Source organism: Colius striatus, chromosome 8 (genome assembly GCF_028858725.1).
Source record: "Colius striatus isolate bColStr4 chromosome 8, bColStr4.1.hap1, whole genome shotgun sequence".
Lineage (NCBI taxonomy): Eukaryota > Metazoa > Chordata > Aves > Coliiformes > Coliidae > Colius > Colius striatus.
Window position 1 is genome coordinate 11,092,064 of NC_084766.1, and position 10,633 is coordinate 11,102,696.

A 10,633-nucleotide genomic window follows, 5' to 3' on the forward strand; every position below is an offset into this window, starting at 1 on the left:
GCCTGCTGGAATCACCCTCCCAATGAAATATCTTTAGGGGAGAAGCTGTACATTTTTGTTCACAGCAGTCTATTCTGCTGACACTGAAGAGGAGCAGCAACGTTGTCCTTCAGCAATGTTGTAAACCAGTGCAACGAAGTAATTAAAAAATGCAGTTACTTCAGCAGTGTGGAGCAGTGTTTGCACCTCCCTCCTGCCGGGGCTGTGGGTTTCCATGGGAGCACCTTGGCCCGGGGGTGACAGTGCCAGTGAGAAATGGGCACCATGGTGGGTCAGCAACATCACAGAATCCACAGCAAAATCATCCTGTAGGGGAAAGACCTATAAAACTAGAAACACATTTGCTTTGTAAATCTAATTATCATTGAAGTTTCTAAGTAACATAATTTTGCAGTGTTTGGAATAACATTTTCCCAGGCCTTTTTTTTCCTTTTTACATAAGTCTATTGCATTACTGCTTCCCTGGGTATTGATGGAGTGAGGTTGCAACTGCTAGAGCACTCCCTGAGCAAAGCCTGCAGGTGCTTCTCTAGTTAAATCTTCGACTCTTGGAAGCTGTGATACCATATGGACTAATTGCTCTTAATTTTTGAGCAGCAAAAGAGAACTTTAATTTGCCTACAGACATATGACCCAGCTTCTGGGGAATTAAGCTACCCAATGACCTTTTATTAATGCATATAGTTTAAAATCAGCTTCAACAGTCACAGTGGTCCTTCACAGATCAGTATCCTTACAGTCAGAAATAACAGATTCCCTCTTTGGATGGCATCTAAATCTGAAAGAATTGTTTGATTCAAAGGAGCAGTTGTAGCCACAAGCTTAGCTTGATTCAAATATGATTATACTCGCCACGCCATGCAGATAGCCTGATGTATTATTTGAGCAGCAAGTTCACTCATTGCACGACTGATCTCGAATCTCACCATTTGGGCAAAAAGGCTTTAGGGAACCGCCCGCCCGCGCCACCAGTCACGTTCCCTGTCGGCACCGTCCGCTAACCAAGGGGACGCCCGGCGCATTCTCAGCTTGCCGCGCCCGGCCGCACCGTTTCTCCCGAGGCAGCAGAAGCCGCCTTTCGGCCTCGCTTTGGCGCCGCCGGGCCGGCGAGCGCTGATTGGCTGCTTTGAATCATGTCGGCGCGGCGCGATTGGCGGGGCTGGGCGGCGCGCGGCTAGTTCGAACGGCGCCGGGCCCGCCCCTCCCCGCGCGGTCGCGGCCGGACTCGCGGCAGGAGCGGGCTCAGGCTCGGGTTCGGCGGCCGCTCAGGTGAGGGCCGGCGGGGGCCGTGGCGCTGCGGTGGGACGGGGGAGGCGAGCGGCCGGCGCCTGACAGCTCCGGTGGGGGGTTGGCGTGTCCCGCTTCACGGCGGGGCAACGCACTGAGGCAGGCGCGGCCCCCCTTGCCCCTTCCTGACGGGGGTGAGATCGCCCTTGAGAGCTGGGGAGGGGGGGCGGCTCCTCCACCAGGTGTTCGCCGGGCCCTGCTCTGAGGGCGATTTCGGGCCGATACGGCCTGTGACAGCGGGGAAGGAGTTGGACCGGCCGCTTCTGGCGCCGGTTGCGCTGTCGGCGGGCCGGGGGCGAGAGCTGCCGGCCCGTCCTTAGCGGCTGTCGGAACTCAAAAGCCTCCCTGCACTTGGAAGTAGCGCATATTCGGTCCTTACCTCGTAACGCCTCTGAACTTGGCCTTAAAGCTCAGCTGCGCTCAGTGCAGAGGTCAAGAGCGGTAAGGACGGCGTGAGCCGCTAGTCCCAGCAGTTCCTAACGCCTCCCGAGATCATGTGCCTGGGAGCATCGTTGCTTTGCAGCTGTGGAGGCTGCTGTACACTTGTGAATAATATGGGCCCCATGCTCCTTTACATTTTTAGTATCAAACCCTAGTGTTTCAGATACTGAGGTTGCTGCTAATGAGTAGCTACGTAAAAGCCATGAGTAGGGTGTGTTTTTTCAATTGCTTGGTGGAGCTTTCTCACACAAGCATCTTTTGCCTTTGGGTTGGTTTCTGCTCGTCCTTTGGGATGGTAGTTGAGAGTGGCGAGTGTTGCACCATTACATCCTAACTGTGCAGGACAAAATGACCTTCCAAAGACATGGGATTATTTCAGTGACTCAGCCATGCTCAGAACACACAAACCTCATGTTTTTTTTCTCTATTTGTTTCAGGGATAACCATAGCAATGGAAGATTACACAAAAATAGAGAAGATTGGGGAAGGTAAGTATGGAGAAGTTGTAATGTTCCAGTCTGAGTTGTCAAGTGTCATAGAAGCTCTGTGCTCTCTAGCTATTAGAGGAACAACTGAGATTAAACTAGATGGCAGAATAAGCCAGTGGTTTGTTTACTGTGGTAATTGTACATAAAAGCTTTCAGACTGCCTTTCGTTTGAAAGATAACGTGTCAGTTTGAAGCAACTGATTGCTATTGAGAAGTATATGCCTTCATGTTGATGGTTAATGGCGTAACTCTCTTCCAAGGGGCAAAACAAAAAATGATGTTCTGAGGCCTGAGACCAGCTTTTCCATTTAGGAAGGTCCTCTGTTCCTTTGGGTGTGAGCTTGTGATCACTTTCTCCTGAGGCTGTACAGCATGGTATAGTTATTTTGCTTAGAGCTGCTGATAGGGAGTAGTGGTTGGTGGATTGTTCTGTTTGGATTTTATCAGGTCACTAGTCAAGGGAAAGAGGACATTGTAAATCTCTGTGGAGAAGCGAATTTTAACAATTAACTTGCTATAAGGCATTAAAATTGTTTTAATGCAGATGTTAATCGCAAGCTTTCTTTCATGGGGAATCCAGCCTTTGTTAAATGTAGAAGTCAGTACAGTTTATGATGCTTTAGCCTTTGTAGACTTGGGAATTTGCAGTATGTTACTCTGAGAAGGCACTCTCTACGGTAACAGTAAAATGTGTGGGTTTGGATCTTGCAACAGAGCTTTGTAACTGAAGCCTCATGCAAGAATCTTCCTGAAAGCAGTCTGTTTGAGCTTAATCTGAGGGATTAATGCTTCAAGAGGGATGATGAGAGCTAAGCTGTCTTGTTTTGTTGAGGGTTCTGCTCTTGTGAACAGTGGTGATAAGAATAAATTATTAATTTGATATTTACTACTGGTTACAATTTTAGCTTCTGCTGTGACCCACAGCACTACCCTCTCTCCTGCACTGAGGATTGTGCTAGAGGTATTTTTGTAGATCTGACCAACAGATGGGTAGATCTCTGCAGAGGAAGCAATACTTTTGTTGCAGCTAAACCTTTAACCTTTTAATATGATGTATCAATGGCAAAATCATAACTACTTGGGGATGAAGTATGGTGATCTTACCTGAAAGTTAATAAAACTGTAACTCAGAGTGTCTGATTTTACAACTACATCCTCCAAACATTCAAGTTTCCTAACAAATGATACTGTTTATGGGTGGCATGCTTTAAACAAACAAAACTATTGCACGATTAAACTGACAAAACTAAGTGGTAGTTAGTAATCATGCCAAATAATTAAATAAAAAATACTTGATTGCAAGGACTTTGGCTTATGTTTGTGATTCTTATTTGTGGTGACTTGTCTGTACCCGAAGCTGGTATTTCCTACATGTATTTCACTGTCTTTTTGTTCAGGTACCTATGGTGTCGTGTATAAAGGTCGGCACAAAACCACAGGTCAAGTGGTCGCAATGAAGAAAATACGGCTCGAAAGTGAAGAGGAAGGTGTTCCAAGTACTGCTATCCGGGAAATCTCTCTGTTAAAAGAGCTGAATCATCCCAATATAGTCTGGTATGCATATATTGCTATTTGGCTGAACTCTTTCAAGGGTACTAGGTCCCTTCAAATAAATTATTTTTCTACCACTCTAGTGAGGTGAGAGCTTTTCTGGTTAATACAGATACCTGCTTTGCAGCAGATATCTGTAGTCTCACCTCCTGTGTGACACTTTACTAATTAAGACTTCCTCATGCTTCTTTCCCTTCTAGGAATGTTAAGAAATGTTGTTTTCTGCAATTTATGTATATAATCTTTAGAGCAAGATATTGTCAGAATGGAAATGGCACATCTCATGACAACTGTTTGAAGCTGTTGCTTTAATCACTCTCAGAATTTTATTTGTCACCTTGGAATAAGCCATTTGACCTTGGTGTTCTTATGTGAGCCACTGTCATCAATCACTTCCTTGCTGTTTTGTAGTGCAGATTTACATGTGTTATGATGCTGTTGTAGCTGGCCCATCTGAGCTATAAGTGAAACTTCTGTTAGTGACTGCTGGACATGTAGAACTGATTGCAGCTATTGCTTTACCAACAAAATGTTTAATTGCTCTTTGATGCAGCAAAACACTATTTCTAATGTGCCTTAAAATTGGCCAAGTTCCAGCCATGTAGTGTCTTAATGTATGTGTGCTTGGGTTTAGGGACCCTTAGAATTCATTAAGGATGAAGATGCTTAAAAACCTGTGCAAATCCTGCTGTGCCTGCTAGAGTCCTATTATAACATTCCCTTAAACCCTCTTAGTAATTTAGGCTCTGCTGTAATAAGCCAGCTTCAAACAGAAGCTGGGCACAAATATCCAGTCTTTTTTTTTAATGGCAACAATACTTTTTTTGTGACTCCCTGTGTTTGACAGTGGGCTTGAGGGAACACAAGTTTGAGGAAGCACATAGGTTTTTTTGATCCAGTCTGAAACATTCACATATACTCAGTTTTTCCAGACGACAGAATAACTCACCATGTCTATTAATCTTGGGAGACTGAAAGCTTTTTAAAACTTAGTAGAAACTTGGAAATGTCAGCTTGTATCCCCATTGAGAGGGGGAAATGTAACTGTTGAGTCCATCCACGTGGCAATGGAGTTGATTCTATACTCAATTTTTAGTCTTCAGGATGTTCTCATGCAGGATTCAAGACTGTACCTCGTCTTTGAGTTCCTTTCCATGGATCTCAAGAAATACTTGGATACTATTCCATCTGACCAATATTTGGATCGTTCACGAGTTAAGGTAATGAGGACAATTTCTTGTATAAGAGAAATTAACTTAATGATGATCTATAAAGCTGTAAGCACCTCTTATTTTCAGTATAATTAACTCCTTGAGGAGAAATGAAAGGTTAAAGAAGCAGCTGTGGATAATAAGATGAATCTGAGTTTTGCTCTCAAATACCACTTCAAATTCTTTTAATTGCTGAAATTAAACTGCCTTAAACTAACTTAAAGAATTCCTTTGTGTGGCTTTATGACTTGACATTAACTCAGTATCTGCAAGGCTTTCAATCTCAATTTGCCAGTAATGTGGGGAGAGCTACTGTAAGGGAATAGTTTTATGTTGTGGGACACTGACTTGTACTAAAGGTTACCCTCTTGTTTGTTCTCCTCACTTCATCCTTTCCAGAGTTACTTGTATCAAATCTTGCAAGGAATTGTCTTCTGCCATTCACGTAGAGTTCTGCACAGAGACTTAAAACCTCAGAATCTCTTGATAGATGACAAAGGAGTGATTAAACTGGCGGACTTTGGACTGGCTCGAGCCTTTGGAATTCCTGTGCGAGTATACACTCATGAAGTGAGTTGGAACATCCTCTTGATGATTTAGACTGTGCTTGCAAGCTTCCCAGCAGTAATGGAATACGAAACACCTAAAAAAATCAGGTTTTGATGTTGTATCTTAACAGTATAAAAAAACCTCTATATTTTGGGTTGATCTTGTTCAACAACTTTCCATCTCCCTGAATGGGGTTTTATTCCAAGGTTCCAAAGCATATTATGAATCTCATTATTACTTTGATGATGAACTTGTTGCTTGCTGTTTCATAAGGGCAGTTTTGCTTCACAAAGTCCTCAAGTTTGTTGAGGGTTTTAGTGGCTAGGTGCTAAAGGCTTCCTGCTCTTGGGGAAGCAGTGCAAGCAACTGCTTTCCTTGCAGTAGAAACTGCTGCAATGGAGTTTGTCTATAACTGAAGTTTGAAGCTAGTATTTTTACTACAACTTCTACCAAAAAGTTGTGAATGCTACTTATTAATGGCTTGCAGTCAATTAGAAGACCTGTTTCTATAAACTTACAGATATCCCTTTGTTCAATAGGTAGTGACTCTGTGGTACAGGTCTCCAGAGGTGTTGCTAGGATCTGCACGCTACTCCACTCCTGTAGATATATGGAGCATAGGTACCATATTTGCTGAGCTGGCAACTAAAAAGCCACTTTTCCATGGGGACTCAGAGATTGACCAGCTCTTCAGAATCTTCAGGTATGTCAGGGTGAACTTTTCCTTGCTACTTGTCCAGCACTGCATGACAGTGCTGTGTGTTTATTAGAACCATAGTAGTGCCTACAGATTTCAGACTAAAGTGCTTCCTATCTTGCTTATGCTTGCATAGAGCTTTAGGAACCCCCAACAATGAGGTGTGGCCTGAAGTGGAATCCCTGCAAGACTATAAAAACACATTCCCAAAATGGAAACCTGGCAGCCTTGGAACACATGTCAAAAACTTAGATGAAGATGGACTCGATCTGCTGTCTGTAAGTAGAATTGTTATGTTTGAAAAAGACCTTCAAGATCACCTAGTCCAACCAGTCACCTCACACTGCCAATCCCATCACTAAACTATATCCCTCAGCACTTCATCTACGTGTCTTTTGAATATCTCCATGAATGATGACTCCACCTCCCTGGGCAGCCAGTTCCAAGGCTTAATAAGCCTCTCAGTGAAAAAGTTCTTCCTAATGTCCCATCTAAACCTCCCCTGGCACAAGTTAAATCCATTTCCTCACGTTCTACCATTTGTTACTGGAGAGAGGAGACCGATCCCCATCTCCCAACAACTCTCCTTCAGGTGTAGAGAGTGATCATGTCTCCTTTCAGCCTCCTCTTCACCAGGCTAAACATCCCCAGCTCCCTCAGCTGCTCCTCATAAGACCTGTTCTCTAGACCCTTCACTGTCTTTACTGCCTGTCTCTGGACATGCTCCAGCACCTCCATGTCCTTGTGTGAGAGGCCAAGAACTGGGCACAGTAGTCTTTCTTAAACTGCAGATTAAGAAACTGAACAAGTAGTCTGAAATACTCCAGCATACATAAAGCTTATAGTGATCAGTCATGGCTAAAATGAAGATATGGAAATCTTTAAGCTCTCGGCAGTGCTATGGGCTGTCAGCCTTGTAGAACTAATGCTTTGTGTGATATTCACTCTTTTCAGAAATAATAGCTGACTAGACTACTCTTCTCCTTAAGCAATTATGCTTTAGCTTTTTATAGCAATAAGCCAGGTACAACTTGAAAGTGAAGATGAGCTTTTACAAAGAGGTCTCAGTTGAAGGCTTCTGGTCACAATCTGTATCTGTCACCTTCCTGGTGCCAGCACTAATAGTGATGTGGCTGTGTGTCTGCTCATCCAGCTGGAGTTGTTGCATGTGAGTTAATCTTAGGCCCATCTTGGTTCAACTTTCATGGTTGTCTTAACTGAATAAGCAATGATGGAATCAGCTGAATTGGTTGATCAGTTTTGAAATCGGGGGCTTGGTCTGTAATGTCTGTCTCAATTACCTTTAAATTTAAAGATTTTTGCCTGTATTGGATTAACTTTTAGTTGGTATACCTTGTCTAATGTGAGTTCATGTAAATTCTGTGGTCTTGAAGTTGAACTACCACACTAAGTTTTTATTTGACAAGCTCTTCATCCCATACTAAGCTTTTTTTTGACAAGCTCTTCATCAGACCTTTCCATTTAGTGCTCTTCCAGCTTATGTGTTGCTGCTGTGGACTAATCAAGATCACATCTCAGATGCCCTTAAGTATAAGAATCTACCTTGGTGACTTATCCTTTGTCTCTCTTAAAGCTGCATTCATACAGTGCAGTCTTGCATATGGGGTTGTAGGGTGGGTGCTTTACATGTCTTAATTAAGGTAAGATGAAACTTCAGATACATCTTGGTTCAAGGGGAACCTTGTACAGCAATTGCCCATATAGCTGGCTCATGTTTTTAACCAGCTACAAAGAAAGTAGTTTACCCATAGTGTTAATGGTTGTGGTAAAATACTCTGAGTGAAGCAGTGTTACCCAAGAAGTTGAAATGACCACAATTTCTATTTGTGAGAACCGAGCCACAGTTGAGACTGACAACCTGAACAGCATTTTCTAAATATATAGTTGTTTTAGGTAGCTCACTGAACCTTGTAGCAGTATTGTTTTACAGAGATAACTGACTTAAGCTGGGAACAACTCCTCTGTGTCCACTGACAGCATCATTATTAAATCAATTTGAAGTAGAATTGCTACTGATTGTATTTACAAACTAAAATCAATTGAACAGGCAAGTGAATCTTGTTGATACAGTCATGTAACTGGTCTGCTCAAGTACTTGTCTGAGCTTCACTGTCTAGAACCAAAGTTTTGGGCTGCTGTAATAGAAGCAAAAGATTACTAGTTCCTCAAATAGTGTTAATACTAATCTCAAGGCATATTAAATTCTGTAAAATCTTGTCTAGTTTTGCCTTCATTTAATAAATGTTGAAATATGACTTCCTGTTAAGGGCTGGTGACAGTGGTATGGACAGGCATCTGGAATTCATTTAAGTTTGCTATGGCACTTTTAACCCTGAAGCAGTAATATAACTTTAAAGGCAGCAAAACTGAATATTTCATCCTAGAGAACAAGCTCAGATGTCTGAATGAAAATGTTAATTTCTCCTTCTATAAATTATTGCAGATGGAAGTAGTATGTAAAATAGCCGTCTCTGAAAATGAGTCACATATTTGTGCCAAGGGCAATTACTTGAGTGAGGTTATAACCTTAAAACCTTCATTTGCTAAATGACTTCTGTGGCCAGAGTTTCAAAGTATTTAATGACTGTCATCAAAATATTTGGTCTATCAGACACTGAGTTCCTGGAAAAATTGTTCTGGCCTGCTCACAGAAGAAATGGTCACTTAATCTATCAGATGACAACAGTATTCACAATGCCACAGTATCTGTTTTTCAGAGAAATTTGCCCCTTTTTGGCTGAGTCAATTTTAAGAGAACTTTTGATATCAGTATTAGCTATTGAATAGTGTGTTTCTGGGGTATAGCTGATGGGAACCTGTCACGAGGTAAAATTGGGCATGCCAGGTTAAATCTAGAGGTAGTGTTGCATTTGGCAAGAGTTCAGAGAACATAAATGCAAATTTTAGTGGTTTAACTTGAAAGACTCCTTGTAGCATGAAGTCTAAAGATAGTTAAATATCTGTAAGAAATTTCTGAAAGACTGAACACTGGGCAGAGTAACACTGGTTAAGCTTTTGCTAAAAGGCAAACTTGTTGTGGGGATGGGGGGAGAAGCAGCTGGTAGCATCCTGATTATTTGAAGTGTACTTTCTTTCAGTAGGCAGAAATAAAAGCAAAAGATATTTGCAGATTTTGCTAGTTTTAGATCTAATAGAAAACCGCTAAATGTTTATTTCCTTTCTTTTTGGCCCTTTGTATGATATAAACTGTAGATTTGTTTTGCTAGCAGTAAAAAGAAAAAAATAAATCTTGCTGGTTCTAGGAAGTTGTGGGGGTATTTTAGTGTCTATATCATCCCCTCTATTTGTTCTCATCAACTTCAGTACTGAGATCTTCAGTGGAAGTAACATTGCAAAAACCACAAGTTTTAAAACTGGCTTTCTTGGTTCCACCTGCTTTTCTACTGCTTTCCTGTTTGGATTCTGAAACTCACTGATCATTCTTCTATTTTAACTGTAAACCACTGCCCTAAGCTTGGTAAAAGCAATTTGACATCAGTTTCTTCAATGTCTGGTTAACAAAACAAGTGTAAGATCACTTGTCTTGGTAAGCTTTAACAGCCTAAAGCTTATTCATTTTCCTTAGGTGAGAAATGAGACTAATACTGCCACTTGATGCCTGGTTCTGGATTCAGTGCACATGGTACTCCAATACATGCATAGGCTTGGTTATTGAATGGGAGAGTGAATCTTCTTCCTCACTTTAAGGTGTTATGCACTACTACTGACTTGTAGATAGAAATAACCTCTGCCTCTGAGAAATCATGGAACATAGTAGTGAAAACTTGTCTTTATGGTTACTCGGCTATTACTGTGATTAAATATCTACCTATTTAACATGATTGGAGTTGTCATTTTGTGAAGGAGTAAATATGTTTCCTTTTTCTTCCAGAAAATGTTAATTTATGATCCTGCAAAAAGAATTTCTGGCAAAATGGCCTTGAACCATCCATATTTTGATGACTTGGACAAATCCACTCTTCCTGCTAATTTGATTAAGAAGTGATAGACCTTTTGGACTAAATCAACCAGAGTGGAATAATTGTGATTACTTTTACCATTAAGTTTGTCTGTAACTTGTATGTCTGTCTTTCTGCTCAAAAACTGTGGCTGTGTTTTTAGTTTGTTTTTGTTTAAGTGTTATCTAAATGTAAATATTAACCTGTTAGAGCTGAGTTCAAACACAATGCAAATATTGCTGCTGTGAATGCAGTGAACTTTCTATAAATAAAGCTTTAAATCCAGTGAAGGACTCAGCTTATTTCCAAACTGAGTGCTCTACAGACTCTTTTCTTTGGAACGTGCTGGTAAGGTACCACTTGTCTATAAAAAGTGGCTAACCTAAACTACTAAGTTGCTGTTACTGATATGAGAGTAAGATGTGATAA

The 10,633-nt window shown here is 41.6% G+C and overlaps 1 protein-coding gene across 1 annotated transcript; it reads left to right on the forward strand.

Annotated features, from left to right (window-relative positions):
• The first annotated feature begins 1,220 nt into the window (after window positions 1-1,220).
• On the forward strand, window positions 1,221-10,414 carry CDK1 (cyclin dependent kinase 1). Its single transcript, XM_062001339.1, has 8 exons — window positions 1,221-1,269; window positions 2,166-2,216; window positions 3,614-3,770; window positions 4,864-4,987; window positions 5,378-5,548; window positions 6,067-6,230; window positions 6,361-6,502; window positions 10,138-10,414. The coding sequence occupies exons 2-8, from the start codon at window positions 2,180-2,182 to the stop codon at window positions 10,249-10,251; spliced, it is 909 nt and encodes a 302-aa protein (XP_061857323.1). The 5' UTR covers window positions 1,221-1,269; window positions 2,166-2,179; the 3' UTR covers window positions 10,252-10,414.
• The last annotated feature ends 219 nt before the right edge of the window (window positions 10,415-10,633 follow it).